We start from the raw sequence: 19963 nt of genomic DNA, 5'->3' as shown, positions 1-19963 counted from the left end.
AATCCTATTTGAAGCGAGTATAAAACTTCTCATGTTTAGCAAGTTCCTTCCAATATTTTGAATGCTTCAGTTTAATCTTCCATTTGCACAAGACACTAAAAAAGGAATATCCAGCCCCCAAAGAGAAGAAGCGCGGAGCAGCCCCGCAAACATTGCCAGGCTCCTGCCCTGCAGTGCAGCAGCTCGGTGCTCCGCCGGGCCTTGCTTTTCGGACAGTAAACAGAAAAGAAGAGAGATCCCCTGTAACAAAGTATCATCTTTATTTCAGTTTCGGTTTTCCTGGTCAATAGGTTTTGTAAATCAAAGTTTACACTGAAAGATATTTTTAATATGAACAAAACCCCGACTTCATAATCAAAGAGTTTTCTTTTAATTGCTTCTTCAGAAATGTATTTTGATAATAGCAACTGCTCGTTACAATAAAAACCAGACAAGGCATTCATTTACTGCGGCACGGGAAGTACTGCCAGTTCTAAATGCCCTACATAGTTTCTTTAAAATTTTTACGTTCTTTAGGCCTCAACAAAAACCAAAGCTCCTCTTCCAGGTTTGGTAGCAAACAGACTGTTATTCTCCAATGGTAACCTTTGGACATCCGTTTGGTAATAAGCTTTTTTTACATTTTTTAGGAAAGTATTCAGCTTGTCAGTAGGCACCATTGACACAGTGCAGCCACCCCATCCAGCTCCAGTCAGACGTGACCCGATGGCCCCAAATTGCCTAAAACAAAATAAAAGAAAAAAACCCCATAAAATAAACCAAAAAGGGGTAATCTGTCATATATAAAATTCCTATAGAAAACTAGTGACTACTCAGAACACATCTACGTCATTTGATTTTTCTGAAGTTCACTTGGCTGTATGCGATGCTACAGCAATTTGCAGTTACCATTTTGGACTAAAAAAAAAAAAAAATGCCGACACTTTAAACTGCAATATAGTCACTTCTGTCAATTCCAAAAGTCACCCTCTTTTCTAATGCTTCAGCATCAGCTGTTTTCAGGATCACGGCACAGCTGAGACGAAGAAAGCGGGAGAAGAAAGGAATTGTGTTAGCAACATTCATAAGACATCAGAAGTGAAAACAGAAATACATGACAAAAATAACAAAAGAGGGTTCATAAACTAATTGCACAGGATGTAGGCATGCAAGCCATTTTCTAATGTGGCAAAGACAAATAGCTCTATTCTTCCAGGACAGATCTAAAACATGCTGAAGATTCACAGGCTTCTGCAGGACTGCTGAGCGTGCCAGTCAAGAAAAGGAGAGTTCGGAAACCCTGAAGAAGTCCTACCGAGTCACTGCGCTCCAACATCTGTTTATGCTGAATGGACAGAGCTGGGTATCTCTCTTTACAGGAACCTCATGAACTTCACAGATTTACAGCCGTAGAGGTAAAATAAGAATTTAATTCCAAAAGAAAAAAAAAAGCTCTTAATGAGGAGGGTGAATAGAAAGAACAATGACAAATAAATGACATCCAAAATATAAACCATTCCCAGCCCCAAGATACTGGCCTGCTAGAAATGTCCTACAGCAAATGCCATGCCATTACTCTGAAGATTCAGATGCCATCTCATTAGAACTCAGCAGAATTATTTTCATTCGTCTGCGTACCTGTGTTCCTGATCTTTACTTAGATTCAGAAAAAGTAAGAACATACCACGTAATAAATTTCCTTTTCTAACCTAGTCAGAACAAGATGATTTAGAAAACTCGTTTGAGATCTTATTCTCGTGAGAGATCTAATCTGATTTGCAAACAAATACTTTTGATATGTTTCCAATACCCATGCGAGCAGAGATTTACCAGTCCTAGAATGTGTCTGAGGGAGAGAAGGCATCGTGTGAATAACATATTGGAAAATGACAGCTCACTCTGAGGAGGCTGTGGTAATTTTTCATATGTGCATTTTCTGTTAAATGAATCTGGTATACTGCTGGGTTAGCGGAGGTTTAGGTCATATTTCAAGCAAGTACTTACATATGCGTTTGATTCTAAACATGCTTACATATCTTCTGGAACAGAAACACTTTCTTCACTGTGTCTGTGTGGTGCCACCCTTCATATTGACTCGATTTTATGTTCATTCTTTATTTCCTGTTGGTGTTTTATTTTACTTATTATTATTATTCCTGTAAACCACTCATTCTCTGATGCAATTTTTCTCGTTTCTGGTCCGTGGAGCAACCTCCTAAAATGAGGAGGATCCAATCCAGGCTCAATTGCAATCAATAGGGAAATTCCCATCGACTTCATAAGGCCCAATCCACTTTTCAAAGTCTGCTAAATCAACTGTCTGTACTCATTTGGTCTGTTACCTCGGTCAGAACTTCGGATGTCAGATGGTGTCTGGCTTTTATTTTGGTAGGCAACTGAAATCCCTTCAGAATTGTTCTGAACCTTTTACTGATTTCATAATCCTCTGTGGTCATGCTCATGCCTCGTTTTTACTGAGTCATTTTAAAATACTTAGTTGAAATAAAGCATAATGTAGACAGAAAAGATGCTTGTTTGAGAGCTGAAGTCACTGTGTTTCAAAATACTGTGGCTAACAGTTTCCAATGCGGTGATATGGTTAGACACTTTGGGCTTAATGCTGAGGAACTCGGTGTTTTGACGGCAGTGCTGCAACACCTGAAAACTAGGTACCTGATACTACAAGAACTCAGGAGTGAGCACCTAATTCTGCCTCTGCTGGAGATGAGATGCGTGGGAGGGATCTGGGTCAAACAGGAGAAAGTTAACTTTGGAACAGGTCTGAAACTGCCTTTTTCAAGTCTTAATCAGTCCAGTCCTAAGCTGAAACTTTACCTGTGCTCTGGTACAGGGGGACTCAGAGCCACACACTCTTTTCTTGTGCGCTGGCATCCAAATCGTGCATTTACGAAGAAGAGTATGAGCACGCAATGGGGGGGAAGTTACGCTTATTCTGTTTTGTAGCTTAGTGTGCATTTGAATAACATCTTTAAGCCTTTTTGACTCTGAAAGAGCTGCAAACTTCTTTTTGTTTGGGTGTATTTTTGTTTGCTTTGTTGAATTTTCAAATTGTGCTGTGAGTCCAGGCTTTGCAGCTCTAAGAAAATCACCAGTGATCACAGTCTCGCTAAAATGCAGAGTTGTCCCAGCTACTGTAACGCACCTGCGTGTACTCTAAAAAACACGTCTTTTAAGAGTGATCAGAGAGGATTCAGCTGACTTCAACTGTAAGGGGCATGGCTGGTAACACAAAAATTATCGGGATTTATACCACCAGAAGATGGTGAGTAAGGGAAGAAAGTTATTTGCAACACTCGAGGATTCTGAGAGATTTTCAAAAGTACCTAACAAATTCAAGAGCTCAAATCCAATTTGTTCTTCCTTGTTTAGTAAATATTCTGTGTTACCTACTTTAAAAGACTAACAGGTAAACCAGCTATTAACAGCAGGAGATAGGTTAGAGAAAGTACAAGTCTTCTGTCTTCGCAAAAAGAAAAGAAAAAACAACTGACCAACTAGTGGTTACAGTTTTCAGCACTACAAACCACAGCAAGTATGGATCCCTTTCTTTCTTGGCAGAGGTTGTACAGTAAAACATAAAGATCTAGGCAAAACAGAAAACATCTGGATATGCAGATTATTCTTCACAGTTTAAACCTTGTAAGGAGAGAGCAGCACTAGACTCGGGCAATTCTGTGGAATGTATTTTTGGAAAGGCTTTTTAAAGTTACAGGGCAGCTGTATATCATTGTAAGTAAAGAATGTAATTTATGTAGTTCCCGGCCATTTCTATAATCACATCAGCCAAGTTTTCCTAGAGTGACTAGCAATTTTATGTCCCTTAGTTTTTTAATGTACAACTTGAGAAAATTTAAGACTTTTTTTTCCAATAGTTTCCAAAAATTAGATGCTGGGTTAAGCTGCATTCATCTAGAATAGCTATACACTTCTAGCAAACTCATCACAGAACCCGAAAAACATTAAAGAATATCAAACTTCGAAAGAAGAAAGATACACTTCTTAGGAAATACTCTTGATGGGACAAGACTGTAAAGAATAATGAACAAATAATTTACTTGTTTCTGTGCAATGAACATAAACCCCCCCCCCCAGATTAAATAATTTTAATATACCAATTAGAAATCATTTCACACGAATGACACTGCACTTTGGTGCTCAGCTACACTCATCAGACTCGCTGTGGGCTCTTCTGCTGGTAAATTAGAAATCAGACGTAACATGGGCACACACATCACTCTTTTCCTTCACTACTTATACTTTGGTCCCTGGAACTGAAATGCTCTGATTAATTTTAATTTAATTTAGTAAAATCCTAACTGCGTACTCCTTCCCTTTGGGTTCTGTGGCTGTGTCTATGCTGCTGCCTGCAAGTTAGTGTCAGGATACCGCAGCCGGCTCCGAGAGCGGCAGCTGCCTAGCTGTGAAAGCACAGAGCAGCATAAATGAGAAACAGAGAATTTCCATCCCCGTGCTGAGCTCCATGCTGCAACAGACCGTTGCTAGCACCCATGTCGGCTTAGTAAATGTAGCACAGGTAACTCCATGCTGTAGTTGCAGGTCTTACCAGTTTGTACCTACTTGTTTTCCCCTACTTGAAACAGGGTGGCTTTCTCCCAGTGTTTCTTGGGACAGGCCCTATCAGTATGATTCCAGCTGGATACCCGAAGTGAAGACACTTAAAATGGCTCGTCCCTCTTGCAAAGTTCAGTCATCAGATGCTACTGACTGAGGCATCCACGCTGGCTAGTTACCCTATCTATAAATAATGCAGATGTTAAGTTTTAAGGCTTTTCCTCTGTCAACGGTGTCACAGAACAGGCAGTGCTGATACCTTGCACTGGATCAAGACTTTGTAGCCCAAGATTTTTGATAATTCAGTAGAGCATAGTTTCTGTCTTCAGCTAACTCTGGAGACAGTTCTGCCTTCTTGCACACAGATCAGCAGTTCCCTTTGAGTAGCTGGGATAACCATGGTGGAATTGCCCCGCTGAGTAACTCTTGTAGCTTATTCTATTCTGTGATCATTACGTGATACAATAAACTGAACACAGCCTGTGAGTTACGTACTGGACTGGCTCCCAAGAGAAGGAACAAAAATTGTATTGCTAAATCACTATCAGATTGTCCAATGGCGATCAGGACTTCTCTGTGCTTTATCACAAAATAGCATGTGTATCCCATATGCAAAATAATCTGTGAATGTCCAAAAGTCTTCTGTTCAGTTTTTAAGTTTGTAGTTTTCTAGCTCAGAGGCCATTCCATCTTGTCTGCAAAAGAAATCAAGACTAACCTAAATAATCATCTGTATCATACTCTATCAATTTACAAACCTGGTAAATGGGTATTACAACTTACAAAATCCGCGTGAGTACAGAAGTAAGAAAGCATATGGCAAATTGCATGTTTGTAAAATTCATATTTTCATTATAAGCCAGAGTAATTTCTTAATTTAAAAAAAAAAAAAAAAAGCCAGTTGCTGGTAAAGAAATCTTTCTGTAGCTTTCCTTTTTAGGTGGCAACGCATTCATTTTTTTTAGCTTCAAACTGAAACAGTTTTTGTTTTCTTCAAGACTTAAAGATATATAGAGAAGATGGGATACTTTTATAGAATATTTACTCCTAAAAGACAGTGAAACAACATTTCTTGACCTCAGGCCTGCAAACACTTATGGCACCCGACATTTCCTTTCTGGCAGGGCAGTAACGCTTTGTCTTAGGGCAGAGTTTCCCCAACTAAGCACACCCTTCTCCAAGGAGAAGTAGGAACCATACCAGGTGAGCAGAAGTATGAAGGTGGCATCAGCAGGAGCCATGATGAAGCGAATGAGGAAAGCAGCTGGGAGAAGGTGGCTGGGGCAGAGGCAGGGATGGAATAGTGGTGGGAAAGCTCAGGGGGGCAGCTGTTTATTCCCTCGAGCCGCTGTTAAGATGGATCACCAAACACTGAATTCCTTCTATAGGCACTGAATTTAGATCAAAGGTAGCATAAGATGTCTGTCCCATGATTAAATGTACCAGAAAAATGGAAATTAAGATGGACTGAAATGTGTGCATCCTTTCATGCTGGTCCTGTGCTATGATGGAATACTATGTAGAATGTGAGTACTAACTATTCAGTTTTACTTTCTGTATTAACACGTGGTTATACCAGATCTCATCATCCAGCATAACAGAGTTATAACAGCCCCTGATTTCCAGCTCACTTCATGCCATTTCTCACTCAGTTTACTCTGGCTAGAGGATATGAAACTGGGGAGGAACAGAGGGAGAAAAGAAGGGACAAAACGACTCTTGGGTCATCTGTTGAGAGGGCTTGTTTTATCATGGCCAAACTGAGCTAGGGAATCCAGCGGGGGCAGCGAAGGAGACTGAATAATGTGAGGAAAGCTCAGCCACACAACGCAGAGAGAAGCAGAGCATTAGCCATTCTAACAGTTAACACACTCATCTTTCAAACGGTGAAATGCTGCCCAACCTATCTGATAGCCTAGACAGCATATTTTTTGAACTGAAAAAAATGCAGTGGTATTTCACAATATACCGTTATGATTCCAGGGCAACCTAAGAATGTAGAACAGCTTGCTTATGCCCTGAAATTCCCATGGCGGCAGTTCTGAAATGGTTAAGAAATACACAAAAAGTAACAGAATTCAGAGAGAACAAGGAACAGGATGTTTTAAGAAAACCAGTTATAACTTCTTCTACAACTTAAAAAAAGAATAGCCAACAGTCTAACGTAACACTTGTGACGATGAGTCAGTCCAAAAGCAAAGTCTGTAATAAAGCCATAAACTGCAGCTTTCATCTGAAAGTATTACACAGATGTCAGTAGGGAAACAATTGACCATGTAATGTCCCTGCAGGAGATTAATTTTGTAATAAGAGACAAGAATACTTTCATTTTAAAATTGCAATAGCCAACGATGTCATATTTTCTCATCAATTCAAACAATATTCTCAACAGGCGATTACTCTTCCTTGTGGTCAAAACTTACAGGCAGATGTCTACCAGCCGATCCAGTTCAGGACAGCTGCATTCATACATTTCCCTGCAGCTGATATAGCTCTGGTTCATTAATTCTCCCAGCAGCTGGATCGCATTGGCAGGTGCTTCGTTGCAGATCTTCTTAAATTCCAACACTCTGGCAGCTTCGCTATACACATGCTTTGCACGCTGGTATAACTTAAAGGTGGAAACTAAACAAAATGAGAATATTAAGTACTGCAGTTATCCATTAACATTCACTACAGAAGGAAACATACAAAAACATAGTAACATTATATATTTTTAGTAATTTACATTTTATATTAGAACTCCCTAGGCTAAAAGTCTTCTGCAAAAGCTCACCTACATCTTCTTTAAAAGCCCTAATAAAACAGTATTTAGAGTTCATCAAAATACAATGTACACATTTTTTGGTGTTGATAACTTCATGCACGTGCTCTGGTTCTTTGCCATGCCACTGAACAGACCCCGTCTCTCCTTTTACTTTGCAGAGGCAAGCCGCAAGTTCCAGAGTTAGCAGCAATGTGCATTAGGGCATTAATCTAAAGCTTTCAGGTGTTCAAATACCAGCAAAACTGAGCCACGAGTACAGCAGAAAGGTACCCAGCGCCCTACAGGCAGCCACCAGCCAGCACCTGCTGGCCCAGGGTGCTGTGTGTGAGTGCTCCCAGCCGAATCTGCACTAATCACCTGACTGCGCCAACAGACCTTCTCTTGAAAAAAAAAAACAAACCACCAAACCACACAAAACAGCAACCACTTTTTTTTTTTTTTTTTTTAAATTCAGAATTACAAAAATGCTATTATCCGTATTTCCTGGTGCACAGGTAAGGAAGCCCTCTCAAGTGTTTTCACAATGATGCAGGTTCACCCTGACTGTAAATACCAGATTGAAGATACAGTGACGAGCACAGGTGCTTTCAGTTTGGTTTTCAGAGTTTATTTTTGGGGAGTGTTACCAGCCAGAGTGTCAGTGCCACCTGCGTGGCTGTGAAGGGATGTCAAGCCCAGACAGGTACTGCTTAGCACTGACCTACTGAGATGACAGGAGAGTGCAAGGATTTTGGCTAAAATGTTTCTATTGCGCCCTGAGAAAGCAGTTCCTCTGGGAAGGGGGGACGGGAGGTGCCCAAGCCTGCGTGGCTCTTGGGGTAGAGACCTCCGCTGAGTCTGGGACATAAAAAGGAAGGGGACAGCTGTGGTTAAAGGCTCCTCAAGCTACTCCTATTTACAGGAGGGTTTGGTTTGCAACTAATATCCAAGAATTTATCTGCCTTTCCCAAGCTCATGTTGTAGTTCATTGTTTTTCTCTCCCAATATAGTTCTGTTTGCTTTAGTATCATCGCTGCTACTGAGGAAGTATTGTTCACCAGAAGCATGCATGACATCATTTAATTTATGATTAAATTGGTTTGCTTGAGCTGTTTGGGTGGTAAATATTAGACAAATGGACTTTATTCCCTATGTGGAGCACCTACTGCAGTATGTTTCTTTATTTCTTCACAACTCAAGCACACTCTTGTTAGAGCCCTTCCAAACATCCCTCCTTTTCTTTCTATGTGTGAGTTCTCCTTCAGAGCAAGGTGTCTCTCCTCATTTCAGCTTCTGATCTCTCTTGCTTTCTAAAATGGCTGATGAAATGCGCAAATAGAGGTAAAAGGAGAAGAGAGACAAGCCCTGTATTTAAAACAGAACTCGCTATCTGACCCAGACACATGGAGCTCCCCCTTGGCGTTCCGTGGAGACAGCCAAGTTCTGGAACCACTTCTTATGATTTGAGCAACCTACATTTGCAAGCGTATGTAGAAATCTTCCTTGAAAGACTGGGAAATAAAACTGCATCCAGTGTTAAGTCTCTCATGTGTATATTCCAGATTGCAACCCTTACAGACTAAAACTTCATCAGCATTTGTATACTCCCTTTTTATTTTTCCAGAGTAAGTGTAAATCACAACCGTAAATGCTGAAAATACTGTGCTGAGAGAGACGCGAGTAGTCTAAAATGATAGAGAAACACTGACCATAGCAGTGTTCTGCTACCGGTGATATTGCTTCTGGTGGTATTTATTTTGTAATTCAATACAGCCTGCTACTGAGAAACGCTGTGCTGGTGTCTTTTGAAAGGCCTTCTGAATGCATTTCAAACTAGGACAGAAATGAGAAATTTGAGTGCCCCCCTGAAACATCTCCTTGAGAGTATCAAGAACAGCATATTTTGGTTTCCCATTTAGAGATGTGTTTTACCCCACTGGACTTTGCTGCTGCTGGAGTTACTTGCACTGTGTTTTGCAGAGCAATGCCTCAGTATTTTTGAATGTTGAAGAAAGGCAGCTTAGCCTATTTTTAAGGATTGTTTCTCTTTAAATATTCTTTTCTTATAAGCCATTGTTTTAGAGCAAGGAGATTTCTAAATGTGCATTCGTTTAGGGAGTATCTAAAGTTGCGTGAGAGATTGCCATAGCTCACACTCTCTTGTAAATCACCATTGAACAGTAGTAACCCAAAGAATGAACTGAAAACATGTCTGGTTTCAATTGTAAGGCAACAGACTTGCCAAAGGCTGTGATTGATTCGGAGACCACCCTTTGGTAGAGCAATGCTCTACTGGCCAGATTACCTTAAAAATCTCTGGGGTTGTGTTGTGCTCATCGCGTTATGAATTGGCAACTGGAATGGGTGCTCTGGCTGCTGGCCGCCAGCCAAAAGGTCTGAGCTGTGTCCTTGACAGCATTCACTGCCAGGAGAGTCGCCGTGTAGGGGAGAATTTGCTACCTTGACACTGGCTTTCTCTCGATGTGAAAGCAATCCCTTCAGGCAGTTCCTGAGCTAGAAAGAGTGGCTCTACCTTCTTTTCAGACTCCTTTGTGCACATTTACCACATTAGTACTGGTTAAAGGCTGGTATCTTTACATCAGCTATTGGCTCGTTGTGGGCAGCATTTTATTTCAGAAGATTATGTTTGTGTATAAAAAAATATTTCTTTTATAGTCTGCTTTTCCTCTCTGGCAGTGTACTGCTTAGGTAAAGTTATCTTCAGGACAGCAAACACCTCTGTACTCTCTAAATGCTATTCTAAAATAATGAAATGATTCACATATTTTCAGCTTTCAACACCAAATGCTTCTGGTAATAGAGAAACCATCTTGTATCTCTTCTGTTTGGATGGGTAGTCCAACTAACCATCTCCGTATAATAAAAGATAGCAGAGCGCACATATTTCCAAAAATTACATCTATATTGGAATCTTCTTGCTATATCACAGCCTGTATATTAGCTCCACGTAAATTAAATCTGAATTAATAGGAAATGCCGAAGAGCTATGGAGGCTGCGATTTTAGAGGAGCGCAGAAACTGATCAGAATCTGCGTGCTTCATGCAGCCACATTTTTTACAATTAAAAAGGACTGATTTTCTAAGCCATACCCTGTCACGGTTAAAAGAAACAAAACCAAAGCGCACATGACTGATTAGTTGATGTCTGAGCTAGGGCTGGAGTGCTCTGAAAGAGGAAAAACTGAAGCCCCCACAGTAAACCTTCCAGTGTTGCAGAGGACTGGGTAACATGGTCTCACCCTTTCTGGTGCTCAAAGGAGAGCAAAAAAGCAGGGAACTATTGACAGGCTCTTAAAAGCATGTGGATCCTTAAATCTATTATAGCATGTGGAAATTAGGTACTTAATCAAACTGAAAATGTAAGTAAAGAGCTGGTTTCTCCCACTTAAATTTATTTTCAAAGTAGGGGTCCAGGTACCCTCAGCTCCATCTTGTGTCAGTGAAAAGGGCAGATTAAGAATCCGTTTATCCCACCCAAGACCTGGATTGCCCTCTGGTACCCACTTCTCCGGTGACCAGAGGGAACATAAAACTTCTGGTGCAATGGAACTAGCTGGCTGCCACACTGACGTAAGGGCAATTGTCTAGGGCACGTCTACTGTAATGTTTCTTCCATGAGAGGATCTGTGCAATATCCAGTTCAGGTGCTCTGCTTGTCTGAAATGACGTAGCGTCATTCGGGCTGATTTGTCTCTGACCAGAATCAAAATCTGTTCTTTGAAAACCACTACGCATTTCCTCTCTGCCCCATTCTGCGTAGCTCACTGCCATGCAAGAGCGAACTCTTTGATTTTTAGACCTAGACATAGTCGCACAATCAGAATCTCGGGGTCTCTTTTGTCCCTTTCTGAAAAGACGGTATGGAGATTGTGATTTATTTTGTATGATATCAGCTGCACGCAGAAGTTGTTTCTTGTGGACTCAAGTGAAGGTGAACGATACCTTTTATGGACTGAAACACAGCTCAGAAGAAATTAAAGTAAAGCTGAAAAGTCAAAATGAGACCAAAGAAAACTTTAAGGAGGATGAGGAAACCTATACCCGAGTCTGCTCTTAGTGACATTTTGTCACTAAATTCTTAACGCAGTTCACCTGTGTTCAACCTGCCATTGGAGCAGTTAATCCACCTCCCAGGTCACAGCCTCACTAACTGTGTTTCTGAAGTTTCAAAGAGGACACAGTGAGTCTTCTATAAGGAATCTCCTCCACTGTTAATGGCTTTGTATTATCAGTCCTTATCTATTTTTCAGACAATGTCAGCGACTCTTGCTGCCTCTTGGTGGATTCTCTGCACCCTTGCTTTGCTCCTCTGTAATGACGTCCATGAACAGGTAGATTCAATTCACTTACAAACCATCAAATGCCCGTGAAAGAAATGGGGACTTTTTCCAGTGCACTAATAGCTCTCACTGCAACAAGAACCTTCCAAGTTGTTAAGACACAGCAGACTAACATTAATGAAAGTTTGTCCAATCCATATAAAATCTCTTAAAACCAAACAAAAATCCTGGGCTATTAGTCCCATAAAACTGTGAGTTAATTAAATATAACAGAGAAGTTTACTGTGGGTTTTCAACTGTATGTTCATATTTTTTATTTCAGTTTTACAAAAATTGTGCAAACCTGTCCACTCCATTTACAGGGATTTTTTTTCTTTATAATTAAATGTTGTGGCTTCTCAGCAACTCATATTTGTTACAACTTCAACTTCAGCAGATTCCTTTCTTAGAGGCTTCCTGTACAATTCTATCTGACCTTTAGCTAAAGACCAACCTCTTCAGGCTATATATTTTTTTTTCTAGTTGCTTTGGCAGCTTCTTAAGATACGTTTCACTGTAGATTAATGAGCTACATATGGCTGATGGGACTGTTAGAAATTTACAACAGGAAAAACTCACCGATGCAAAATCATGTAGGGGACAGTTTCTACCACCATTACTCATGTGGAATAGTACCCCTCTCTGTTAGGCATCCCGCTGATTGAACATGATGAGGGTGAAGGTTTCTGGCTTATAACGTATATAAGAAAATGCTGCCAGATGGCTTTAATTTGAGCCAGATTGTGAACCCCCTACTCGAAGTGGGGAACAGTTACTCTACTGGGACTGCTCAAGTAACTGTTTGCAATCTGGCTTTCTGAAAATAAACCAGGGGACGAGGCATCACTGGATTCAGTGACCCATTTAGCAGACACCTGCTTCGAGATTGCAGTAACTACTGGTTTAAAGTGATTTTTACTCCAGAGGAATGCTAGCTTTAACAAGGCTTTTGCAACTAACCTAGACCACGCAGTGCCTGTGCCTAACCTGTGGCACATCCCAAAGGCCTGCATCCTCCAGGCAGCTGGCCTGCAGCGGCCACTGCTCTGGGGCTCATCCCAAGTAAATGATGTTTTTGTGGAAGGGGAAGGTGCCCAAATTTCTCTATGATGTGGATAAGGCTGAGGCTGGAGTAGGCACCTGGACCCTCAAGCTGTGAAGTGCTCTTAGGTTGACCAGTTTGGAGGTGACTTCTGTTCTTGTAAGACAAGGGCACTCTACTAATGCACGTGGCAAAGCTTTGTGACAGAACGTCTGAGAGTCCACCTTCACCTATGCCTGCCTCTGCAAATAAAGCTGAAACTGTTCTTGCACTGAGATCACCATTAATACAAATTACTTGGCAGTGGGAATGAAAGGCTACTCAAGCACCACTCATTGAAGCTACAGCACATATTTAGAATTAGGAGGGCAGTTAAACAGCCAAATCTACGCAGCAAATGGATGCCTGCTCCTCCCTTGGTGATTTCATTCCCAGGTTTAAATGTCAAAATTAGGTTACAATTTTACATGTGAAAAGGAAAAATGGGTTTAAAAATACCTCATTTAAGAAGGCAAAAAAAAATTTCATGGTTAAAGGAATATCCTGTTTTACAGGAGAACATCCTTTTGTGGTGAAGCTTATAAATACTTAATGTCCCACAATCACCACACACTAAATGTTCTGTGAAGCACTCAAGTCCAAGCCAAAATTATGGCATAGTGCACCTCAGAAAGTAATAAATATTATTTTTTCTAGAGATGTTCAGAAGCCACAAGTGCAATCCATGTGTAAACATTTGCAAGGGAGATTTAAACTCAGGATTTGAGTTGGCCAAGGAACAACTGCAAGAAGTTTAGAGAGGCTTTATGTACCATCTGTACTTCTCCAAACCTGGGGAACAAGTGGGCTGTACAGTGGGGAACTGCAGTAATCCTTGAGTACCTGCTTATAAAAGGGATGCAAAGTTGCTGTGTGCTTCCAGATCTGCCCTGGGACTCGCCCAAAGCCTGTCCATACCATTTTCCTTTGGGATGTGGAGTTTTTATCTGGTCAGCCTTATACACATAAAACTCTATGTAAGTATACAGTACCATCACTGGAGGAGTAGAGGGGGGGAGCTAAAATTAAAGCCAAAATAATATTTACATAGCACTTTCAGATCCTTAAATGTGAGATACAGTGCCAGTAAAAAACATTATTTGTAACTATCACTGGGCTTTGAATAATACAAAAAAATAAAACTACTGACAATTCGTATTCAGCCACAGAGAGAACTCAGAATCCAGCAAATGATCTAAATAGTAATTCTCATGCAAATAATTTAACCTTGCTTTATAATATTTTATCAGAAAATTGATAAAATGTGTACTGAGGAAGAAAGATACCCTAAATGGTATGGTTCGTTCTCCATGTTGAACAAAGAAGTTCAACAACATTCTGAAATTCTCTGCAGAGATTACTTATTTGTCGGTATGTTTTCTCTCACATGAAGAAGCCGCGCATTGTCATTAAAATACAGTGGGAAAGTAGAGGGGAAATAAGAAAAATATTTTTGTCAAACAGCCTCTGGTTTTCCAAAGCCAACATAAAATGTAATTTGTTTAGCGTGTAACAAAAACAAACAGTGGATTTAGATTCCTTCTTTCTTTGTCTGTCTTGTTTCTTCTTTGCATATAGTTTTACAGAAATCTGTTATTTAATTTTATATTGTACATGCAAAGAGGCTTTCAGCATAACCCATTTTAATTGGCCTTATCAAATGAAATCATGGTCATGTAAGTTTAAGAGATTCTGTTCAGCAAACATCTGCAAATGCTATTCAGAGGCACAGTATAACATTTCCTTTGAGTTTCTTCTATAGCTTTTATGTTTAAATTTTTTATCCAGACTTTAGTGTTCGAAAAAAATCAAAATAACCTGTATAAACAATACAATTCTACAGAACTGTAGAATTTTGTTTTGTAAACCAGGTACAAGGAGTATAAACATCTGTAAGTTAATAGTCTTGTACAGCTTCATGAAGGGGAGAGTAAGGGGACAGCGTAAAAGATTTACAGCATGTAGTTTCCCATGAAAATGTTGCAGAGTGCAGGTCTGCGGTTCAGTATATTCCTCATGTACTACAGCACAGAGTTATCATAACTCTCTGTGAAGATAAAGAGCCAGATTAAGATATCATAGTCCATCCTGGTTCCCTCTGGCAGTGTAATTAGACAGGAAGATGTGTACTCTCTGATACCACTGAGGTGCAAAACAGGTTATAGATTCAGGACCTGGTCCTTGGTTGATGTGGTTTACCATCGTTACAGATATACAGATTATTTAACTATAAGCATCAGTATACATAGGTATGTTACTGATTTATATACATCAATTATATACGTCCCTGAAAGCAGTCTTGGGAGGGACTGGTAAGGATATAATTCAGCTACAAAACAGTAGAGGTATTAAGGCTACAGAATGGAAACAAGGAAGTATGGATTATTTTAAGTTCTTAAAGAAAGATTCTGATCTCAATTGGAAACCTGTTACGAATGCAAATTATTTATTTCATAAATGGTCTATTATGCAGTATTATTAGCAACCCTACTATGTGCATCCAGGATCCATTCCATGTGTGCCAATTCTCATGACTGCATGGTATAATCATAAGCTATAATACATGGGAAATACTTTAAATAGTAAATTGTTCACCTCCATCAACATTTTCCTAAAAGAAAATAAAATATATTGATAGTGACAGAACTTTTTTTCTCAGGAAAGACCTAGAAGGCTTGCTGCCCAGTGCATGTTTTATGAAGTGATCATGTATTTATCAATTCAAAACCAGAAACGCAAGCGCCATCTATGCCGGCCTTTAAAACCAGTTAAGGAGAGCAAACAGGATTCATTTTAATGATGCTGTAACCATCCAAAATGTTTGGGTTTGTTAGAGCTATTGCCTAAAAAGGAAGCCTAGTTTAGACTTTTCCCTAGAATAAAACCTGGTTATTTAGAGATGACTCTCAAACAGCACAGGCTAATCTAAAAGAGTAAGCGATCTGCTACTTCTACCATTCTAGAAACAGCTCAGCTGTATTTTAAGGTAAAAGTTAGAATGAAAATAGTGGTATCAATTCTCTCACTTGCCACCCAAGATTCCGGGGAAGTATTCCGGCAACACTTCCACTTGCACTACTTATTAATATACATAAACGTTTTATATAATACAAACATTGTACACTAAACCCCACCATTTCATATATGCTTACCATCTTGCGTGTTTTGACTAAGGATCTGAGAGCGGAGCTCCTCCAGGCTAATTCCCAGGCATTTACAAATTTCCTCTGTGCTGTAAGGCTCAGGATGTAATACCTCCTCGACAATGGTCAGCATTTCCTCTAGGCTAACTCCTAGCTTGCTTTGCACATCATGGAGTCTCAACATCTTTTTCCAGTCCAAGCCTTTTGACTTTGAGAGAAGCTAAAATTAAAAAAAATAAAACAGAAAATAATGTGCCTTCCTGTTTAAAACTTTTAATTGTCCATAAACACCTTTAAGACCCATTTGCTCTTTTCACTTCTTAATTGGGAACCATCAGAAGTTACTTTCTGTCAGTACACAGCAGATAATCGTTACATTTCTTTATAAAGGGTCTGTGAATGACAGATAATTCTTCCCTCAAATCAGATATTGTCTGATTGGCGTTACTCGTGTGATACCAAATCAGTGATTTATCCTCTTCCATGGATGTTGTTACTTCAGGCAGTTATTAACCTTTTACAATCACATTCAGACAATTGCTTATACAAATGCTATGATATTGTAACACAGAAAGTCCCTAAGAAGTCTGTTTCTGTACTGTTAGAATTTGATCTAACATTTAAAACTTTTTGACCTTTCCAATATGCTCTGGGAGTTTTCTGATGAACGTTTGAGCTTGTCATTAAAACACTTTCTCATGATAGCCTTAAAAATATGAAAGTGGGCATAAGACTTGTGTGGGAGAATTAACCATAACCTTTCTCAATCTCTACGAGTTTAAAGTAGATTTTAAGTACATTCTTTTAACATCCGATTTAAAGGAAGTTTTGAGCCTTACAGGAAGATTATGATGTGTTAGTCAGAATCTGTTCCGTTCCTACATGATTGCTATGATGCCAATTAGTTATAGCCGTATCTGGTTTTCCCACTCCAGACAATGATGTCACACTTCGTGTATCTTTGTGATGTTTTGGCAATTGACAGTAGTTGTTTCAACACACTAGAATCCTAAAAGGAAATATGTCAAAGAGGCTTTTCTCGGGAAGGTTGCTACATGTGTTGATGCTCTTATGTGCCTAATGAAAATGGTTGAGTAAAGCAGCTTTCCTCATGTTTTCATGAGGAATATTTTTAATGTTTTGAACTACAGAAAAATATTAAGTGGCCATTGTGGGATCCTACTGACATACCACCTTTAATTTCAACGGATTACTACAGAGTAAGGCACAGATTAGCAGGTACATACCGATGTTGTTTTACTGTATTCATAAGTACCTGACACATCTCCAATTCTGCACCATTTAAATTGAGATTAAAGCTTCCAGCATGCCAGTTCAGGCTGTATGTTTGCAGAGAATTTAAACCAGTGCAGCAGGACCAGGGAATGAACCCTTTTCCTATTCAAATCAGCATTAAAACCTCTTATCAACAGGGCCAAGATTTTCCTCGGTGTGTTTTGTTATTCTTTCAATAAACACTGGTTTGGAGTGCGATTGGTTTGGAATCATCTACATCTCGATTCAGCAAAGCCATTTAACTTCCTGGGTTAAAAAATTAATGGGATTCACACATATACCTGAAAAGTATTTGCTTTGCTTTGTGCAAAATTAAATCATGAAACTGGTTGTTTAAGCAGAAGATCTGCTGCCCAGCTATCTGCTATAGATTCTTACCCTCCCGCTCTCCTCCAACAGTGCTTGTGCAAGGGCTTTTCCAGTTTTGCTTTATTACAGTATATAAAAATTAACTACTTTTGGTGCCATCTAGTGACTTGCTAAGATTTATGTGAGGCTTAGTAGAGCAGAACAAACAAAATCCAATCAAAATCCTAATCATATGACTCTGTCGCCATCTAAACCACAGTTTTGTATGTTCAGTGGTAGAGAAAGAAGCAGCACTGTCTAGTGGCTAATGCAGAAATCAGGGTGAGAAAATCTTGTAAAAGACTGATTAAGTCACTTCTGGCCTGTTTTTCAAAGGCCCTGAGTACCTAGAACTCTACAGCCTTTACATTATTGCATTTTAGCTTACTTATTGATAGGTTAGAATAACAATTATTGCTTCATTTGTTTTACTTAAATACTCAGTATCTCTTACGTTGGTGCATGTTTGTGACATGTTCTTAAATCTGCTTCAAGGTACTAAATGAATGGAAATTTTTTTCCTCATACTTTAATCCTAACGTTCAGCATCCCCTAGAATTTATTACTAGCAGTTAAACAGAACTAAGAATTTAAAAATGTAACGTTCTATTTCTACTTGCTTTTTTAATAAATAATCCCCTGTAGAAATATGTCATGTGTATTGTCACATCTGTTCCCATTTCTATGCTTCAAAGGCGATGCTGTATTTCAGATGAGCTACCTATGCTGGGGTTTTACAGATCAAATGTTCCAAATGGAAACGGACCCCATCAGGCCAGTGGGCAGGGCTTTGTCTGTACTGCTTATAGCAAAGTTTCAATTCTGACAGCGCTGGGAAAAATGTTATGGGCAAACAGAAATGGTTTTTGAGAATAATCTAACTGCAGCAGCTTAAATTGTAATGGACACAGAACAGAAATGGGAAAAAATCCCATCTATTTAATGTACAAAAGTAATCCCAATACTGATCCCACAGTTGGATATTTTCTTGATGATGTCTCACTAGATGGATGAAAGACGTGGACATCCTCCAGCTGGCTCTTAACTGCCAGGATATAGCATCTGTAGGCTTTATTGTCCTTCATTGTTCAACACAGGCACACTGGAGAGAACTGTAAGTCACTGAGAGGAAAGCCTACTTTAGTAAATGAAGGGACAAATATAAATAAAAGTAAGTCTGACTAGGAGTACTTAGTCCTTATATAGCAACATCATGTTCTTACACTTCACATTTCTATAACGTCATCTGAGCATCTTTGCACATTTAACAAACATTAGTTGATTAACTATACGGCCTTCCAGTTGCAGACATTCTTGGCACCACTCTCTAGCTGACAGTGAAGTGAACCACACGCGGTGAAGCAGGGGAGAGCACGGCATTCACTAATGCTCACATTCATCCTGCAGCACCTACTGTGTGAGTTTTCTGAAGCATGAAGTACAAGTTAATTTCCTTTGGAATTGCAAGTGTTCTGCAGAACGTAAGCATCTTTAAACATATTGTTTAATGGAGTACAGGAAAGCACTCTGAGGCTAGAACAAGAATAGAGAAAAAAAAAAAAAAAGAACACAAGAATGACTGTCCAGAAGGGAAGGGAAAGAACCTGAGAAAGATAATTTTGTGAGGATGATCAAGATCTCGCTTGCTGCAGGACAGACTGACAACAAAATGTTCTACCCTAATGCCAGCAGGGATATGTTGTGTTGGCATCTTTACTTACATGGAGCTTTCTGCAAACAGTATGAAATTCTAGAATAACCTAAAGCAGAAAAGGAAAAAAAAAAGCCTATCCTAAGGCACTTACCAATGAGAATTTCTTTTAAAGCATTATTGTGAGGCCCAGCATGTTATTTCATAGTTCCATTAGCTTAATGGTGCTTAAAAGACTTCCCTGCTTCCACTTACATATCTGCCCTCCTTCACCCCACTGTGACCTGTTCCTAAAGACAGTCTTTTCCTGGCTCAGCATATTTTTATAGTGTGTGCAACTTTCCATCTGGGTAGCGTATGTTTAAAAATAGACAGGTGTATGTTGTTAGTCTCCTTAAAATCAAGCATCTGCTAAAGGTACCTTTTTAGGGATTTCATCATAGCTAACAGGAATGTAAAAAAATGTCATCTTTCCTTACCACCTTTTCAGTTTACTGCACACGATCCGTAATTTAAAGCAATTTAGAAAACTGATTCAATTCACAAAATCTGGTATATGGAACAATACTTCAAAAGGTCTTACCGCTTAACACGCTCGTTGTAGTTTGCCTTTTAGTATAGCTCATCTGTGAAGGCTCTCTGTTTCTTACACACAAAAAAATAACCCAAAAGAAGCTCTTCCTAAAATACACACTTAGTCAATTAACTATTCTAAATTAGAGGTTTATCAGTTATACCAGAACCAACACACAGACAGGTCCTTATCTTGATTTTCTTAATGGCATA

General features: G+C 39.5%; 1 protein-coding gene across 1 annotated transcript in view; it reads right to left on the bottom strand.

The window, feature by feature from the left end:
• Window positions 1-244: 244 nt before the first annotated feature.
• Window positions 245-19963, bottom strand: part of GALK2 (galactokinase 2) — a 48283-nt gene continuing 28564 nt past the window's right edge. The window contains exons 8-10 of the mRNA XM_063347044.1: window positions 15892-16102; window positions 6996-7197; window positions 245-720 (exon numbers count right to left, since the gene is read on the bottom strand). Of these exons, the coding sequence (XP_063203114.1) occupies window positions 513-720; window positions 6996-7197; window positions 15892-16102 (621 nt within the window). The 3' untranslated portion in view covers window positions 245-512. The remainder of the gene's footprint in view (window positions 721-6995; window positions 7198-15891; window positions 16103-19963) is intronic.

The sequence above is a fragment of the Chroicocephalus ridibundus genome, chromosome 9 (genome assembly GCF_963924245.1).
Source record: "Chroicocephalus ridibundus chromosome 9, bChrRid1.1, whole genome shotgun sequence".
Classification (NCBI taxonomy): Eukaryota; Metazoa; Chordata; class Aves; order Charadriiformes; family Laridae; genus Chroicocephalus; species Chroicocephalus ridibundus.
Note: the sequence above shows the minus strand (reverse complement) of the source record. Positions and strands in the feature narration are given on the sequence as shown.